This window comes from Papio anubis, chromosome X (assembly GCF_008728515.1).
Source record: "Papio anubis isolate 15944 chromosome X, Panubis1.0, whole genome shotgun sequence".
NCBI lineage: Eukaryota > Metazoa > Chordata > Mammalia > Primates > Cercopithecidae > Papio > Papio anubis.
The window spans coordinates 52,131,766-52,151,725 of NC_044996.1; the positions used below are offsets into that span (position 1 = coordinate 52,131,766).

Below are 19,960 nucleotides of genomic sequence, written 5' to 3' on the forward strand. Positions count from 1 at the left end.
GTTGTAATCCTTCTTTCTTGTCCCTCTGTACTGTTACCCTCCTCACCCCCTGTCAACTCCTGAAACCACTGATTTTGTTTGCTGTCACTATGCATTTTCTAGAGTTTTATATAAATGAAATCATACAGTGTTATTTTTTGCCTGGCTTGTTTCAGTCAGCATAATCATTTTGAGATTCATTCATGTTGCTGTGTGTATCAGTAGTTCATTCTTCTCTGTTGCTGAATAGTATTCCATTGCATGGGTATACTACAATTTGTTTATTCACTTACCTCTTAGTGGGCATTTGGGTTGTTTCCAGATTTGGGCTATTACCAATAATGCTGTTAACATTTCCATGCAAATCTGTGTGGGCATGTGCTTGCTTCCCCCCGCCCCTTTTGAGGTGGAGTCTCGCTCTGTTGCCCAGGCTGGAGTGCAGTGGCGTGATTTCAGCTCACTGCAACCTCCACCTCCCAGGTTCAAGTGATTCTCCTGCCTCAGCCTCCCAAGTAGCTGGGATTACAGGCGCCCACCACCACACCCAGCTAATTTTTGTTTTTTTTTTCTTTTGAGACGGAGTTTCACTCTTGTTGCCAAGGCTGGAGTGCAGTGGCACAATCTTGGCTCACTGCAACTACCACCTCCTGGGTTCAAGCTATTCTCCTGCCTCAGCCTCCCAAGTAGCTGGGATTACAGGCACCTGCCGCCACATCTGGCTAATTTTTTGTAGTTTTAGTACAGATGGGGTTTCACCATGTTGATCTGTTGATCGACTGGTTTGAAATTCCTGACCTCAAGCGATCTGCCCACCTTGGCCTCCCAAAGTGCTTGGATTACAGGTGTGAGCCACCATGTCCGGCCTACATATGCTTTTGCTTTTCTTGGATAAATACCAAAAGTGGAAAGCATGGATCATATGGGAGATATATGTTTAACTTTTTAAGAAACTACTAAGCTGTTTTCTGATACGGCTATACCATTTCACATTCCCATTGTAGTGTATGAGAGTTCCAGTTGCTTCAAATGCCTGCCAACATTTGGTGTATTTGAAATTTGGGTCATTCTAATAAGTGTGTAGTGATATCTCACTGTGGTTTTAGTTTGTATTTCCCTAATGATTAATGATGTTGAGCATGTTTTCATGTGTTTATTTGCTATTTGTATATCTTCTTTGGTGATATGTTTATTCATATCTTTTGTCTATTTTTAAAATGTGTGTTATTAAAAAAATTGTAGAGTTCTGAGAGTTCTTTATATATTCTGGATATAAGTCCTTATCAGATATACTAGTTGCAAATATTTTCTTCCAGTATATGGCTTATCTTTTTATTTTCTAATAAAGTTCTTACAAAGCAGAGGTTTTAAATTTTGACAAAGCCTAATTTATCAAGTTCTGGATCACGCTTTTACGTGTCATGTCAGAAATGCGTGCTTTTTTTTTCATATGGATATCTAGTTTTTCCGGCACTACTTGTTGAAAAGACTGTCATTTCTCCACTAAACTTCCCTTAACCTTTATTAAAAAAATCAAGTGACTGTAAACATAAGGGCTTATTTCCATACTCTCTATTCTGTTCCTTTTATTTATTTGTCTATCTTCATGCCCAATACCACAGTGACTTGATTACTGTGGATTTATAGTGTCTCTTGAAATCAGGTTAAGTTTCAGCTTTGTTCTACCATATGTTTTGAACTTCACAATATATCGTTGTTTTTCCTTTAAACTGTCGATTATATTTTAAAAGAGATTTAAATAATAAGAAAAAAGTATTTTTACCTACATTGTTACCATTGCATGTGCTCTGTATTTCTTTTTGTAGACCTATATTTCTGTGCAGTACCATTTTCTTTCTGCCTCAAGGACTTCCTTTAACATTTTTTATAGTGCAGGTCTGTTGGTGATTAATTCTTTCAACTTTTGCATGTCTGAAAAAGTCTTTATTTCACCTCTGTTTTTGAATAATATCTTGCTGCGTGTAGAATTCTATCTAGGTCGATCTTTTTTTTTTTTTTCTTTCGGTATTTTAGAGAGGTCGTTCTGTCTTTACACTGCATTGTTTCCAATGATAAATTTGCTGTTATCATGATCTTTGTTCATCTGTATATATATAATGTGTCCTTCCCCAAGACCCCAACCCCACCCCACCCCACCACTCTAGCTTCTTTTAAGATTTTCCCATTATTTCTGGTTTTAAGCAATTTATGGTGTGCCACATGGTGTATTTTTCTTTATGTTTCTGGTGCTTAATGTTCATAGAGCTTCTTGGATCCGTGAGTTTATAGTGTTCACCAAATTTGGGCCATTATTTTTGGTGACATCAATGACATGTATAGAAGGTAGCTTGAAGTCCTACAGCTCATTAATTCCTTTTTCTTTTTTTTCAATTTTTTTCTTTCTGCGTTCCATTTTGAATAATTTCTATTGCTATGTCTTCAAGTTCTTAACTCTTTTCTACTGTAATGTCCAATTTGCTGTTAATCCCAAGTAGTGTATTTTTCATCTCAGATATTGTACCTTTTATCCGTAGGTTTGATTTGAGTCTTTTTACATCTCCCATGTCCCCTACCTAACTTTTTGGACATATAGAATGTAGTTATAATAACTGCTTTAATGACTTTGTTTACTAATTCTAACATTTGTGTCAGTTCTTGGTCTTTTTGATTGATTTTTCTCATTATTATGGATCATATTTTCTTGCTTTTGTGCATGCCTGTGAGTTTTTTTACTGGGTACCAAATATGACTTTGACCTTGTTGAGTACTGCATATTTTTGTATTACTATAAATATACTTGAGCTCTGGCATGCACTTAAATTACTTAGATACAGAGTGACCCTTTAAGGTTTTGCTGTTTATATTTGTTAGGCAGGACCGGAGCAGTGCATAATCTGGGCTGTTTCCCACCACTGAGGCAAGACCCTTCTGAGTCCTTCAGCTCGTGTCCTGTGAATCATGAGGTTTTCCAATTTGGCTGGAGGAAACAGGCACTATTCTTAGCCCTGTGTGAATGACAGGCATTGTTCTTTCGAATCCTTTCAGGTAGTTCTTTCCCTGGCCCAGAGTAATTTCCTCACAGGCATATCATGGGCTAATCACTCCTTTGCTAAATACTTGAGTGAAATCTTCTGCAGGCCTCTGAAGATCTCTTTCTCTTTCTGTGGAGCTCTCTCAGGTCCTCTGTCCTATGAACTCCAGCTACCTGTTTTTTTCCCAGACTCTCAGCTCTGTCTCCAGAACTCAGGGAGTTTACTAGGCTCTACCTGGGTTCTTCCTTTCTGTACCATTATCTGGAAAGTCCCTTAAGACAGTAAGCTGGGAAAATCAAAGGGCTCACCTTATTTGTTTCCCGTCTCAGAAATCATAGTCCTTGATTGCCTGGTGTTCAGCGATTTGAAAACCATTGTTTCATGTGTTTGGTGCATTTGTTGTTGTTGTTATTGTTTCAGGCAGGGTAGAAGTTCATTCCACCTTGACATTTTATAATCCCCAATTATGACCAATTATAATTTGTAGCCCAATTTAAATTCTCATCTTTTGAAAAAAGTGTAGACACCATCACATTTCTTGACATAGCTAAATCAGTTTTAAATACCCATGTTCAAAAGTATACAGAATCTGGCATGCAGCAGTGTAAATCTCACATCAGTATAAAACTCATTAATCAGTTTCTGTGTAAAACAGTATCATTTTAACAAGAGCAGTTTAATTCAGGCTTCTTGGTTAAACAAATATATTTTGAAAGACTCTGGGTCACTTTTTCGTGTTCAGTGAGGTATAAAATTGTCCATTGTCTTTAGCCTAAACAGCAAAATACTGTTATTATATCACTTTGGCAGGATATGATAATCCATTAGAAGGTATTTGCAAAACCATCATATAATTATTACTTATAACTTTAGAGAAATAATTTAATACCAGTTCAGCCTTTTGGTCCTTGAGCATGGGTCAATATTTAAGAAAATTTTCTGTCATCTATAAGACTGTGAGCATGGTTCCTCACTTCAAAAACAGTGACCTCTGATGAGTGCATTGAAATTAATCACTATAAATTCATCCATGTAACCCAGACTACTTGTACCCCAAAAGCTATTGAAATAAAAAAATTTAAATAACAAAAACAATAGCCTGAAACTTTAACTGATGTCTAGACAGTTTAACTCACAATTCATCTGCATGCTTTAAAAGAAAATAAATGTCATTTTCTAAGAGCTAGTTTAAGTCTGAAAGCACAAATGAACATATACAAACTGACAAAAATAGGTAACACTTAGCATTCTTTGTGTTCTCCTTACTTTAAGCACTTTACATATTTTAAAAACGCATTTAATCTTTATAACAACAAGCCCCAAAGGGTAGGTACAATTTTTATCTTCATTATACAAGTGAGGAAATTGAGGTACTGAGAGGTTTAGTAACTTACCCAAGGTCACACAGCTAGTAAATAGGGAAGTTGGGATTCTAGTTCACGCAGTCTGGCTCGAGTCCAAACTTTTTTGTTGTTTGTTTTATTGACACGGAGTCTCACTCTGTCGCCCAGGCTGGAGTGCACTTGCACCATCTTGGCTCACTGCAACTTCCGCCTCCCAGGTTCAAGCCATTCTCTGCCTCAGTGTCCTGAGTAACTGGGACTACAGGCGCCAGCCACCACGCCCGGCTAATTTTTGTTGTTGTTGTTGTTGTTGTTGGTTTTTTGTAGAGACAGGGTTTCACCATGTTGGCCAGGCTGTTCTCGAACTCCTGGCCTCAAGTGATCCACCTGCCTTAGCCTCCCAAAATGCTGGGATTGCAGGTGTGAGCCACCCACCCGGCCCAGAGTCCAAACTTTTAACCACAGCTCACACACTGCCTCAGGAAAACAAAAACATTTTTCTCTCAGCTCTATTACAGCTCTTCAATTTCCATGGGTTTAAGTTTAAACATGCAAACACAAATAGATTTCTGGATAAAGACATTCACTAAACTTTTGTTGAACTCATACTGTGTGTCACATACTGTGCCAAGCTCCTGGGGCTATGATATCCAGATATAGTACCTACCTTCAAAGATGTTACATCTGGTAGATGTTTCTAGTTTGAGCATAAGTACAATATATTACCATCTTCACATTTATGTGTGGCCTGCATGCAACACAGCAAAATCTGTTGTATTTGCTGTTCAGGGCAGGGACATTACTTGGTGTTTTCCTAATTCACATCAGTTTTCATTTTGGGAACACCAATTATTATTTTTAATCTGAGTACTATTCTTACGAGGAATTCTGTATTTTTAGTCATCTTTTTAATATTCTAGTATCGTGCCCAAGGTCATATAGCTAAGCTATATGAGAGCTAGGATTTGAACCCAAGTCTGTCTTTCACCACTATTTTCATGATTCTATGCTTCCTGTCAGGTTTTGCCTAGTTTTTCATTTTTAAAATTGGTTTTCAGAATTTGAAATAATTTGAGATAGCTCGCCCATCCCCTTCTTGAAAACTAGTTGTGTTAGTGTTTATTTTCATTCATTGTTATTATTTCTCAATCATTAGGATTAGGATATAGACTGGATATATCCAATTGGATATGGAATTCTACATATGTCCTTTAGATCAAGCTTATTGTGTTGTTCAGCTTGTCTACATATTTACTCATTTTTCATCTGTTGTACTATCAGTAATTGAGAGAGGTATGGTAACTTCTAACTTCCCATTTTATGGTAGATTTAGTTTTTCCTTTGGTTTTGTAAGTATTTGCATTAACATATTATCTTCTTTTTTTTTTTTTTTTTTTTTTTTTAGCAATAAATAGGTATAATTGCTAAGTAAGCCATCTTTACTTTTTTTAACATTTTTTATTATACTTTTAAGTTCTGGGATACCAGAATGTGCAGGTTTGTTACATAGGTATACATGTGCCATGGTGGTTTGCTGCACCCATCAACCTATCATCTACATTAGGTATTTCTCCTAATGCTATCCCTCCCCTAGCCCTCCACCCCCCGACAGGCCCCGGTGTGTGACGTTCCCCTCCCTGTGTCCATGTGTTCTCATTGTTCAACTCCCACTTATGAGAGAACATGCGGTGTTTGGTTTTCTGTTCTTGTGTTAGTTTGCTGAGAATGATACAAACCACCTTTTCTAAAATATCTTTTTATGGGCACGGGTCCCACAAGGATGCTATATTAAGATACTTCATCTGAATCTTGACACCTCAGGACTAACACAGAACAAGTTGTCCATCTGAGCTCAGATTCTGACACTCATGTTACCTGAGCCGTGATCTTCTCAACAGATCATCTTGCCTTTTTGATTATACACCTGGGACTGAACGTAATGAAGGGTCTTAAGTTTTGTTGGGCTTTGGTTTCTCTATTAAACCCTAGTGGCCACAAACTGGGAGTATCCGAATAGTCATAGCTTTTCTAACTTCACATCTGTCTGATTTTCTTATTATGACTGTATTTGTGCCTCCATTATTTTCCTGAGTTCTAGTTTTCAAAATATGATGTACTATTTACCATAAAAATATATTGCTTGGTTTATTGCATATGAAAGCTGTATTTTTCTTTCATATTTTCCTTTTTGAATTTCTAGAGAACATTAGATGCCATACTGTGGGGATGGTAGTGAGGTAGGAGGCAGGTTTTTTCTCTAAGATGTTAAGGATAGATTTAGTACCATTATGATCTCTTCTTTGACATGTGGGTTATTTAGAAGTATCTTTTTAAATTTTCAAAAAGTATCATGATAAGAAATTATCATATTTTAAATTGGTTTCTTATTTAATTTCCTTGAAGTCAGAGACTGGTCTGTATGGGAAGGAATTTTTTTAAATTATGGAGACTTGCATTACAGCCTAGTACATGGTCAGTTTTGGGGGTAAATATTCTATATGTGCTTGAAAATAATGTAATTCCTCAGTTGGATATATAAATTTTTCGTATTTCCATTAAATCAAGCTCATTTTGTTGTTCAACTTGTCTATATATTTACTAGTTTTTATCTGTTCGTACCATTCATAATTGCAACAACAAAGAGGTATATGTTAACCTCTCATTTTGATGGTCGATTTTTCGATTTCTCTCTCTTGTTCCTTTGTATATTTAGTGATGTTTTATTAGTGGATGCATGTTTATTCTCTCTATGTAGTGATCTTATCTATCCTTTATAATGCTTTTATTATCTTTTTTACTTTTAGATATTAATGTAGCTACCTCAGCTTTCTTTTGGCTAGCACCTGGTTTATCTTTTCCCATCTTTTTACTTTCAATTTTCCCTTCAATTTATGTTTTAGATGTGCCTCTCATAAATGGCACATAACTCGATTTTTTCCTTTTATCCAGTCTGTTAATCCCTGTATTTCAAAGGGTGAATTTTGCTCATATATGAGTTTCATATTCATTGATATACTTGAACTTGTTTTTACCATTTTACCTTTTGTTTTCTCTTTGTCTCAATTTTTTCTGCACTTACCTTTGTCTTCTTGCCTTTTAATTTTTGTTCTTAATTTGTTTTCTTCTCCTTGTTACTGATTCTGCAAGATCCCATTGCAAACAAGCTGGCTGTTAACAGGGTTAGTGTTGGAAACAACAGCAACCTATGGTGGAAGGTGGGGCTTGGGGTGGGATATGGCTTTTCTGAAAGGAGTCAGATTGGCAAGTGATGGGGAAGAGGAGGCAGGGAGCTGATAGAGTCCATGGCTGATGGTCTTACAAAAATCTTTTTACAAGTATAAGACTAGCATGTCTGATGGGACTTGAGGGAAGGGAAGTGGGAGTGTGAGATGAATGAAGGCTTAAATAGAACCCAAAGGGACTAGGTAAAGGAATTGAACAGGCATAAGTAACAGGATTTATGGGTGACAGTGAGGGTTCAGCTGAGGTTGTAGACCAGGAATTATGTAGAACCTGGGTATGGGAGCAGACAAGGCAGGCTAGAGCATTAGCACAGGTTTGGGATTTTCATGGGCAGTTGTGGCAGAGGGATGAAGGTATACGGATATGGAAGGTACTGGTGAGAGTGGTTCAAATGTTGAGCCATCTGGAATCCAGGATGGGTATGGAGGGAAGATAGATCAGCAGAAGGCAAGTGGACCAAGAGACAACGTGGAGCTCAAGAGACTGTGGTCTTGATAAGGTTGAAGAACAGATACAGCGAGAGTGAGCTGTGGTTGGAAAGTGGGAATTCTTGAATTTAAGATTTCAGAGGGGCAGTTCTGGTTGGTCAGGTCCATAATGAAAAAGAAAGGGAAGATGTACGATGTTGGTAGTTCCATTTTCTTAAGATACTATCTTCAAGGATCTTCTTACTTCCCTGGATTTTGATATTACTTGGTCTCATTATTATGCCAACGTGCCTTTCTCATCACAGTATTCTGCTGCCTCTCCACAGGCACCAGTTTTTTAATCTGCTATGGTTCTCATTTCTAGTGTGCCTGTGCTATCCTTGCTTTTTAGCTGACAGGTAACTGATAATACCTCTTTTATCCAGGAGCCACTGATTTTTTCGCACAGTGTTTCAGCCGTAATCACACATATGGGAATTCATTTCCACAATGCTTTTGATTTGTCTGTTTAGTATTTTATAGTTGCTTTGGTTATAATTCTGCCGCCTAGACTGAGCCTGTAGAGCACCAACTCTAGTGTCAGATTTTCTGGGCTTGAATCCCTGCAATTTCACTTACTTGCTCTTTATTCTTGGGCAAGTTGGCCTAACCTCTTCTGAATCCTCATCTATACAATGGGGTAATAATAGTCACTCACTCTTGGTGTTGTGACAAGGATTAAATTAGTTAATATATGTAAGGTACTTGTTTGGCATATAGTCGATTCTCAATAAAGGATACTGTTGGGGTGACAATGACAGTGATCGCAATATTGGCAGCATATGCAAAATTACATACCAGATAGTGCATTAAGTTCTAGGGCAGATACAGAGGAGAAGATTGAAACAGTCCTTGTTTTCACGGAGGGTATATATTCTCCTTGGTGATAAGAACTAAGAAGACTTCCTCAAGACTAAGAAAGGGTGTGTGAAAGAGGCTTAACATCTTATAGTTCGATAAAGACCAGGAAATATACAAGTTGAGGAAATATTGCAGGAACCTATATAGCTTTGCCGTGTTGTTTATTTTCTCCACTGTCTTGTAGGGAATTAGTAAAAAAAGAAAAATTAAAAATAAAAAAGTGAAAGGGGCCTGTTGTGTAGTTTCAAAGGAGAGGAGAGAAGGTAAGTGTGATTCTCATTTCCTTTTTCACTCTCTGTCTACCTTGGGCTCTTTGGCTCCCATGACTACCAAATGTATATTTTCAGATACAGTTTTTCTTCCTGAGGTCCAGCCCTGTGTCTCCAACTATTTCCTGGGCCCAGTTACTTGGATATCAAGTATGCAACGCTAACTTAATAGGGTTAAAACAAAATTTTTTGCCTTCCAAACCTGTTTCTTTCATTCTATCTCCTGTCGCTATGAGGGCTGTCACTAGCCAGTCAGTTGTTTAATCCAGACATGTGAACTAGGCATCTTTGACTTCACCTTCTTCATCCTCTCTGCTCAGTCAGTCTCCCTATTCTGTCAATTCTACTTCTCAAACCTATTCTGTTTTTTCTTGCTGCCCGGCTAAGGCCTTTATCATTGTACTCCAAACATTGTGATTGGCCCTTTAATACACATTATTTAATTTTTTGAACAACGTTTGAGGTGGGTTGTTTTGTAGATGAGAAACGAAAGGGTCAGAAATAAAATGACTTCTGCTGGGCACGGTGGCTCTGCCTCTAGTTCCAGCTCCTTGGGAGGCTGAGGCAGGAGGATCGCTTGAGCCCAGGAATTTGAGTCCAGGCTGGGCAACATAGTGAAACTCTGTCTCTAAAAATGAAAAATAAAATGAAATGAAAAATAAAATGACTGGTCTAATTATTTAGATTCACAGTTAGTAAATCTAGGTTGTTTTTTGCTGGAGTATTGTAATAATATCTTGCCTCATTTGCATTGTTTTCTTTTTTGAGATATAAATGGAAGATATGTATAAAAACAAATTAGAACTATATAAAGTAAAAAGTGAAAGTTACCCCTTCCCAATTCTACTCACCAAGGGAAACCAATGATAGCAGATTTTTTTCTAGACCTTTCTCTTTGCATATACAAATATTTAGATAAATTCTTTATACAAGATCTTTTTTTATTGTCCTACAACTACTTTTTCACTCATGGCCATATTTTTGTGTCAATATGTGTGTATCTACTACATTTTTAATAGCAACATAATGTTCCATTATGTGGACGTATTGTTTTGTTTAATGATTCCTCTGTTAAATAACTGTTTCTGTTCTTAAAAATAATGTTGCAGTAATAGTCTTGTGCATATAATCTTGCTTGTGCATTTGTATGAATATTTCTATTAGGTAGATTCTTAGAAGTCATATTGCTTGGTTAAGTAGTATACTTATTTTAAATGTATGTACTACCAAATTGTCCTCTGGTTTGTCCTCTAAATCGGTCTTTCATATTATAGATAGAGCAATATAGCTATAATATGTCTTTGTAAAATGAATTTCATCATGTGATTTCCCAGAATCAAAAAGCAACATCAGAGATGTTTGATGGATTTCTATTGTCTATGCAGTAAGTTTTAAGATTAAAAAAAATTTCTTCCAGACAGGATCTTGCTCTGTTGCCCAGGCTAGAGTGGGCCACACGTGATGGTGTGATCTTGGCTCACTGTAATCTCAACCTCACCGGCTCAAACAATCCTCCCACTTCAGCCTCTCGAGTAGCTGGGAATGCAGGTGTGAACTTTCACACCCAGCTGAGTTTTGATTTTTCTTTTTGTAGAGACTGAGTCTCCCTGTGTTGCCCAGGCTGATCTCCCTGTGTTGCCCAAGCGATCCTCCTGCCTCAGCCTTCCGAAGTGCTGGGATTACAGGTGAGAGCCTCCATGCTGAGCCAAAATTCTTAAAATTTTTTTTAAAGTTTTTAAGAGTTATACAGGAAGGGAAGCATCACACACTGGGTCCTATTGTGGGGAGGGGGTAGCGGGGAGGGATAGCATTAGGAGATATACCTAATGTAAATGACGAGTTAATGGATGCAGCACACCAACATGGCACATGTATACATATGTAACGAACCTGCACGTTGTGCACATGTACCCTAGAACTTAAAGTATAATAATAATAATAAAAAAGAGTTATATAATCTGGGCCCAAACTATCTTTCCTACCATTCTTTCCTACCAGGAAATTTGTCCTCTGATAAGGCAAAATCCACCTCTTCTATAAAATTTCCCATGTACGCTGCTGTCTTTCCTCTCTCTATGCAAGATAGAATGAGTTACTTTCTTTCCTAAGTTCTCATAGCACTTAATTTATAATCCCTCTGATAGCACTTAATGCGTTGTACTGTATTTATGTGTGTCTGTCTCCCCTGCTACTCTGTGATTTTCGTAAGGGTAGGAACTGTGCCTTACTCATCTTTGTATCCCCAGCACTTTACAGAATGCCTGTCAGGGTAGTGCTCAACAAGTATTCATGAATTTGGGAAAGATATCCTGGAGGTAGTGCTAGAGTACTAGTATGATAAGAACTTTGAGAGATAGAGTAGGTGGTGGAAGTTTTGAAGCATAGCAGAAAGCTGACTGACTCCTGGGAGAATGGAAGCTGGTCAGGAATAGAGAACTGGGCCAAAACTGGCAGGAGCCTTCATGTGCTTTTCTCCTTCACTGCAGAGACCAGTTGCCTGGTTATTTGGGTTAATAGGCTTGAGATTTGAGAACATTTAAAGTATTAAAAATTGGATGATTGAGGACTCACTTGGTGGAGGGGGAGATTGACTCAGCTGTTCTATGTTCTTTCCAGACTAAGATGCATATACTGAATAACCAGTCCTTTTCCCAGAGTCATGAATAACTTTTTCTTTCTGAAAAATCAAGGACTCTTCATTTTCAGGGCATGATTCGGATGGGAGTAGGAAGAGTAAATAGGTCAGATACTTCTACTTTGTCTCTTTAGCTTGGCTCAAGGGGAAAGTAACCTATTGAAAGGATTTAGGGCTGTGGGCCTATTCTTGAGTAAATCATCTGTGTGAAATTAGTTCTTTTGTCATTTCAGGCAACTCTGGTAGCTCTCCTTGTCTGGTTGTTTTGAAGAAAGAAGAGCAGAAGAAAAAGTTGAATAAATCATGTCGGAGTTACTGGACCTTTCTTTTCTGTCTGAGGAAGAAAAGGATTTGATTCTCAGTGTTCTACAGCGAGATGAGGAGGTCCGGAAGGCAGATGAGAAAAGGATTAAGTAAGAGTTCCCCAAAACGAATAGGGTCCCAGGCCTTTGACCAATGATGTCTGGGCTTTTCCTTATGTCTCCCACCTGACTTTCATAGGAATTTGTATATGTGATGTTTACCACTACATATTGGGTCACATTGGGCTCTGAGTTTGTTGCTTCCACAGAACCAAATAGTCTTACTCTGTTTACCTTTCAACCCCTCTCCATCCAATCTATGCATATCCTGAATCCACTTATGCTTCTTTTTTGGGTCTTGGCAGGCGACTAAAGAATGAGTTACTGGAGATAAAAAGGAAAGGGGCCAAGAGGGGCAGCCAACACTACAGTGATCGGACCTGTGCCCGGTGCCAAGAGAGCCTGGGCCGTTTGAGTCCCAAAACCAATACTTGTCGGGGTTGTAATCACCTGGTGTGTCGGGACTGCCGCATACAGGAAAGCAATGGTACCTGGAGGTGCAAGGTGTGCGCCAAGGAAATGTGAGTGTCACCTATGGCTGAATAGAGAGGAGATGAGGCCCTGGTTGTGGTGAGAATTTCTTTCCTTAGCCTTTATTAGACAAGAACCATTCTTTATCCATCTATCGTTTTCTTTTATTTCTTCCCAGAGAGTTGAAGAAAGCAACTGGGGACTGGTTTTATGACCAGAAAGTGAATCGTTTTGCTTACCGCACAGGTAGTGAGCTAATCAGGATGTCCCTGCGCCACAAACCTGCAGGTACTGGACCTGTCTAGAGATGGTTCTTGGTATGGAATCCTAGTGTATTCTGACTGGTGGCATCTTAAATCCATGGGCTCAGCCAGTTTGTGGAGAATCAAAGATTGTATTGTCATCCCTTCTGCAAGCATGATGTACTTCAGGGGATTTGCTATGAGGGTTGTTTCCTTTTTTTCCTACTCATAACCACCACCCTGGCATACTTTTGTTTGTCTTGAAGTGAGTAAAAGAGAGACAGTGGGACAGTCCCTCCTTCATCAGACACAGATGGGTGACATCTGGCCAGGAAGAAAGATCATTCAGGAGCGGCAGAGGGAGCCCAGGTAAGAGTCAAGTAATTGTTTAAAGAAATGCTTACAATATCCCTTTAATTCTTTTACTATTCTTTTTACTTCTTCTGTTTATAAAATAATAGATGTTTATTATAGGAAAACTTGAGAAGTACAGAAAATAGTAAAGGAGGGAAAAAATCATTCCTAATCCCACTGCTCATATGTAGACATTAACATTTTGGTATATTCACTTAGTTCTTTATTTTTTATAGTTTGCAGTCAGCTTTCTCAAGTTGAATAGTTTGTTCTTTATAAGAACAATTTGAAGACAAATAAAAATAACGCATACTCATTATTAAGCAACAAATCACCCACATTCCTACTACCCCAGTTTTCACATTATGTGGAAATTATTTCATGTATCTTCTATGTATATACATAACGGGTTGACTGGATGGAAAAACTGAAAAATCCTTTTAATATTGGATCATAGTATAATAAATTAAAATCATCCTGTTTAATTTTACTTGAATTTAACAGAATAAAACACCAAAATAAAATGAAAGAATAGCTCATCTTCAGACAAATGTTTTTTTAAAGTAAAAGATACTAGTTGTTAACATTCCTCTAAGCTTAAGAAAAAATATTATGAAAGCCATTGAGCAGTTGGCCACTTTTTTAGTGGATTTTTTTTAGGTAACAGCCTTATTGAGATATAATTCACATACTATACAATTTGCCCGTTTTTTGTATACAATGCAATAGTTTTTAGTCTATTCACTGAGTTGTGCAACCATCCCCTGAATCAATTTTAGAAAATTTTCATCACCTCAAAAAAAAAACCCTTTACCCTTTTAGCTATCACCCTCTCCGATCCTTAAGCAATCACTGGTCTACTTTCTGTCTCTATATATTTGCCTATCCTGGGTATTTCATGTCAATGGAATCATACAGTATATGGTCCTTTTTGACTGGCCTCTTTCACTTAACATTAACGTTTTCAAGGTTCATCCGTGTCATAGCATGTATGAGAACTTCATTCCTTTTTATAGTCAAATAATACCCATGATATGTATTTATCACATTTTATCTGTTCATCTGTTGAAGAACATTTGGATTGTTTCTACTTTTTGGTTATTAAGAGTAACGCTGGGCCGGGCGCGGTGGCTCACGCCTGTAATCCCATCACTTTGGGAGGCCAAGGTGGGTGGATCACGAGATCAGGAGATCAAGACCATCCCGGCCAACATGTTGAAACCCCATCTCTACTAAAATACAAAAAAAAAAAAAAAAAAATAGCCAGATGTGGTGGTACGCACCTGTAGTCCCAGCTACTTGGGAGGCTGAGGCAGGGGAATTGCTTGAACCCGGGAGGCGGAGGTTGTAGTGAGCCGAGATCGCACCATTGCACTCTAGCCTGGCAATAGAGTGAGATTCCATCTCAAAAAAAAAAAAAAAAAAAGTAATACTGCTATGAACTTTCATTAAAGGTTTTGTGTGGATGTATGTTTTCTTTTCTTTTCTTTTCTTTTTTGAGACGGAGTTTTGCTCTTGTCACCCAGGCTGGACTGCAGTGGCACCATCTTGGCTCACTGCAACTTTCACCTCCTGGGTTCAAGCAGTTCTCCTGCCTCAGCCTCTCAAGTAGCTGGGATTACAGGCACGTACCACCAAGCCCAGCTAATTTTCGTATTTTTAGTAGAGACGGGGTTTCACCATGTTGGCCAGGCTGGTCTCAAATTCCTGACTTCAAGTGATCCACCCGCCTTGGTATCCCAAAATGTTGGGATTACAGGTGTGAGCCACCATGCCTGGCCTGTTTTCATTTTTCTAAGATAGATACTTTGGAGTTAGCGGTCATTTAAAATATCTACCTGTTTCAATATTTAACATTATCAGTGGATGCTTTACTGTGAAAGAGGAAGCAGTTAGCTTTCTTACATTTCCCTCCAGTTATTTTCTTCCGTCCCCACTATTTGTTACTCAAATTATTTTTCGTTTGTCAGGGTTTATAATATTTACATTCTCTTATATAACCATAAATCATCTGTTTGTTTTATCTGTTTGTTTCCTTTTAGTTTTATACTTAAAAGGATTGTATGCTTACAACCAGGCCTTATACCACAGCTTCTCTATTTCTGATTTATTTCTTGGTTTTCTGGATTTCATCATTGAGGAGTTCCTTCAAGAAGAGCTTGCAGGTGCTATATTTATTGTATTCTTACATGTTAAGAATGTCTGCCAGGTGCCTTTATACTTGAGTGGTATCTTGGCTGGATATTATATTCTTGAGCCACATTTTCTTTCCCTCAGAATGTTGTAGACATTGTTCCATTGTCTTCTTCCACTGAATGTAACTGTGAAGAAGTCTGAGGACACCTTGACTCTTGTTTTTCTTTCTTATGGATGAGAGAGAGAGAGAGAGAGAGAGATTAGACTTGCCTGAAAATTTTCTTTTCTTTTTCTTGAAGTTTAGTAATTTAACAAGATTATAACTCAATGGTGATCATTCTGTATCATTTTCCCCTATATGTGATATACCCTTGATGAGTTCTTTCTTCATTGCTGGAAAATTTTTCTGTATCATATCTCTGAACTCTTTTTCTTTCTGTTTTATTAGTTAAGTTCTCCACCTCAGAGATACTGGATTTTCTTATCCTCTATTTTTGTCATTTTCTTTTATTAGTGAATGGAATTGGAAAAATGGTGAAAGCAGCTAACTGTGATTAGCCCAACCCATTCCTCCATGCTATTAATTTGGTTTTCAGTTTATTTCCCTTCCCATGCCCCTTTTCCCTTCCCTTCCTTACTTTTTGCTGCTTCTAATTTAATTATTTGAGTAAATTATTTAGGTTTCGATTTGTTCTTTGCTCTAATCTTCTTTCTCTTATTTTGTTTTATCATCTTGTATTTGAATTCTTGCACTTTATTGAATTTATATTATTAGTTCCCCTGTAGTGTAAAGCACTCACATGAAACCTACTTGTTTTACTAGGGTTAATTCTTCTCCAGACACGGTTCTTCGGTTCTTCATCCATCTTGCAAATTATTTTCATTTCTCTCCACCCCATGGCTATTTATATATCTGCCAGACTATTTTACTTCATTTCACTCAACTTTAATATGGGAAGTTTTCTCTGTATCTTTTGTTTCCTCTGATACAGTGTATGTGAATTCTTCTGCTCACCTCAACTTGAAACAATTTATCTTTTCCCCATTCCCAGCTGTACTTTAGTTTAAGGACTGAATATTGCTTTTTATATGTCCTTCCTTGTAACCTGAAGGGGTGGGTGCAGAAGGCAACTTGGGGTCCTGAGTTTTGGTCTCTTGAAATTCTCTTAAATGTCCTGGTTCAGTGCTTACTTGTCCCAGATCTGGGTTAATCCCTTAGCTCATACCAGTGCCCTGGGAGATGACATTTTGCAGCAGTCTTGTCTGTCTCTGTTGGGGTTCTACAGTGGTACCTGGGGCTATAAATCTTGAAGACTTCTGTTTTTCTTGACTACTCACTCACTTAATCTGCAAATTGCTACATTGGAAGGGATTACTTAAGGAGCTTTGCTGAATTAAATCTTCTGTTTTCATAGGCATGACTTTTTGAAATCTGACTTGAGGCTTTATTTTTGACTCATTTGATTGTGGCGGTGAATTTTTAGCTTTTGTATGGTGTGTGTGTTTTTTCCACAAACTTTCACTCACCCAAAGGGAAATGACTTTATAATGTTTCATATGATCGTTGAAAAATAGTATAGAAATGTATAAAGTAAGTCCTCCAGTAACCTCACTGCTTCTTCCTCAGATAATTATCGTTAATAGTTGTGAATAGTTTTGGCATATGGACTACCAAACTGTCTAAATATACATATATGGGTTGGGTTCCTAAGTTTTTAATTTCTTATTTTTAAAAAAAGGATGATCCTATATACATGTTAAGTGAAAAAAAGTGAAAGAAAAAGAACTTTAAAAACTCAATAATATAGACAATCCCATAGAAAATGCACAAAATATTTGAACAGACATTTCACCAAAGACAATATAGAGATGTCAGATAAGCACATGAAAAGATGCTCAACACCTTTAGTCATTAAATAAATTTGAACTAAAAATCACAATAAGATACTACTACATACCCACTAGAATGACTAAAATTAAAAAGACTAACCATGCCAATTGTTGGTGAGGATGTAAAACAACTGGATTTAAAAAAATTTTTCTTTTCTACATTTCCTCCTTGCTATTATAAACAACTAGAATTCTTGTACACTGCTGGTGGGAATGTACAATGGCATAGCTAATTTGAAAAGCAGTTAGCAGTATTTTAAAAAGTTTGTTGTGCACCTACCTTGTGATGAAGTCATTTCATTCCTGGGTATTTACTTAAGAGAAGGGAAAATGTGTGTTTGTACAAAGACTTCTACGTGAATGTTTATGGCAGCTTTGTTTGTAACAGCCCAACCCTGGAAATAACCCAAATGTCCATCAGGAGGTGAATGGATAACCGATTTGTTTATATGATGGAATACTACTCAGCAGTGGAAAAAATGAACTATTGATACATGCAACAACATGAATGAATCTCAAAACAATCATGCTGAGTGAAAGAAGCCAAGCAGTAAAGAGTACATACTGTATATGGTTCTGTTTGTATAAAAATCTAGAAAATACAAACTAGAAAGCAGTGACAGAAAGCAGATCAACACTTACAGGAAGGGTGGGAGGGATTAGAAAGGGGCAGGAGGAAACCTTTGGGAGTGATAGATATGTTCATTAACTTAATTCTGGTGATAGTTTCGCAGATATCTACATTTGTCAAAATGTCACGTTGCACACTTGAACGTGTGCAGCTTATTTTTGTCAGTTATTACTCAAAGTGTAAAAGAAAAGAATTGTAGAAAGATATAACATGAACATCTTTCTGTGTCAGCACCAAGGATCTGTTTCATTCTTTTGACATCTGTATGATGTTTCATTGTATATATGGACTGTGATTTTTATCTGCACAGCCTTGGATGGGTGACTCATCTGTTCCAGGTGATGAGGCCCCCTTTTTTCTTTGTGAGTTAGGGATAAGAATGGCTTTTATTTGCTGAACCTGATTAACACATCTGACATCATCAGTCAGAATGTAATTTCTGAAACCTACTGCTTCTGGTTGTCTGTGATCTCTTGTCTCATTGGACCCAGAAGACTCTTATTTATCCTAAACATGAAAACAGATTAAGTGACCATAAATGATCTTTCCCATGAAATTATGGAGCCTCAGAGATAATTTAATTCAACCACTTTATTTTTGCAGAAAAGAAAGCAGGATAAGTGATTTACCTGAGATCATACAGATAGTTAGAGCCCAGGGCTCCCATCTCTTAGTCTATTTTTTACTGCACAGATGTCAAATAATTGCTTTTTTGCCCTTGGGTTGTTTGTATTAGCTCGGATTGGTATGTATTAATCTTTTGGAAAAAAATACAAGCAAAAAACACTCTCCATGGGCCATCGTTAAAAGTACCTCGCTGGAGGAATGGTTCTGCTTGGGTTTTTTTGGTGGGGGTGGGGTTGGGGGCAAAAGGGGAAAAAGGACAATTCTAAAGTAAAAAGTGAAATCAAGCCCCCCTGCTATGTCTTGTACTATACAGCTAATACATCTTTCAAGGAATGACCGACATTTCACCTCTTGCAAGTCCTAGGATTTCAACCCTGCTGTCTGTTTTCACAGAACTATTTCAAACATCATGTGCCAACTTGGAGAGTTTATTCGTTACTGGCTAAGACATTATATATTTTGGTTACTTCATTCTTTGTGCATCTATTTGTTTGTTTGTTTGACAAATATCTATGGATGTCTACTATGTGTCAGGCATTGTTTTAGACCCTGAGATACACTGGTGAATACAAGGCCCCTTGTTTGTGGGGCTTAGATTTCTGGGGTGGGAGATAAACAGATAGTCAAGTAAATGTATGGTATTTCAGATGTTGACAAGTGCTGTGGAGAAAATGAAGTAGACCAAAGGTATAGGGAGTGCCAGGGATGAATGTGTGCACATATACTGTTTTCTTTAGGATAGCCAGGGCAAGTCTTAACAAGGTAACATTTGAGCAAAGATATGAAACAAATGAGGGAGCAAACCCTTAGGGTATCTGGGGGAAGAGCATGTAGATAGGCAAAGAAGGAGGTATAAAGATCCTAGGATGACTTTTTGTTTGGCACTTTTGAGTAATCTGAAACTGAGTGAGCAAGAGAGGCTGAGGAAGGAGATGAGGACAGAGATGGGGTGAGAAGCAGATCATGTTAAGACTTTGGTGGCACTTGTAAGCATTCTGTCTTTTACTCCAAGTAAGAAGGATGGCTCTGAGGGACACAGCCTTATTTTGTCTTCTTTTAAAAAATGGAGGTAAAATTTACATAACATGAAATCATTTTACCAATTTTAAAGTATAAAGTTCTGTGATTGTTAGTACTTTCAGAATGTTGTGCAACCATCACCATGATCTAATTTCAGAACATTTTCACCATCTCAAATAGAAACCCAATAGCCATTAAGTAGTCACCTCCATTTACCCCAGCCCCTAATCTGCTTTCTGTCTTGATGGATTTGCCTAATCTAGACATTTCATGTAAATGCAGTAATGCAATATGTGGCCTTTTGTGTTTGGCTTCTTTCAATTAGCATAATGATTTCAAAGTTCATCCATGTTGCAGCATGTATCAGAATTTCATTGTCTTTTATTGATGAATAATCCATT

The 19,960-nt window shown here is 37.6% G+C and overlaps 1 protein-coding gene across 7 annotated transcripts in view; it reads left to right on the forward strand.

The window, feature by feature from the left end:
• Positions 1-19,960, forward strand: part of SYTL4 (synaptotagmin like 4) — a 56,206-nt gene that overhangs the window by 16,893 nt on the left and 19,353 nt on the right. For 4 of the 7 annotated variants that reach the window (XM_003917973.3, XM_009197921.4, XM_009197925.2 and 1 more), the window contains 5 exons: positions 10,786-10,876; positions 12,060-12,239; positions 12,494-12,709; positions 12,838-12,947; positions 13,168-13,270. In XM_003917973.3, coding sequence (XP_003918022.1) covers positions 12,130-12,239; positions 12,494-12,709; positions 12,838-12,947; positions 13,168-13,270 — 539 coding nt within the window. In that variant the 5' untranslated portion in view covers positions 10,786-10,876; positions 12,060-12,129. Of the gene's footprint in view, positions 1-10,696; positions 10,877-12,059; positions 12,240-12,493; positions 12,710-12,837; positions 12,948-13,167; positions 13,271-19,960 lie in introns of those variants that run through there. The other 3 variants (XM_031660626.1, XM_031660627.1, XM_031660625.1) reach the window with 2 other exon arrangements.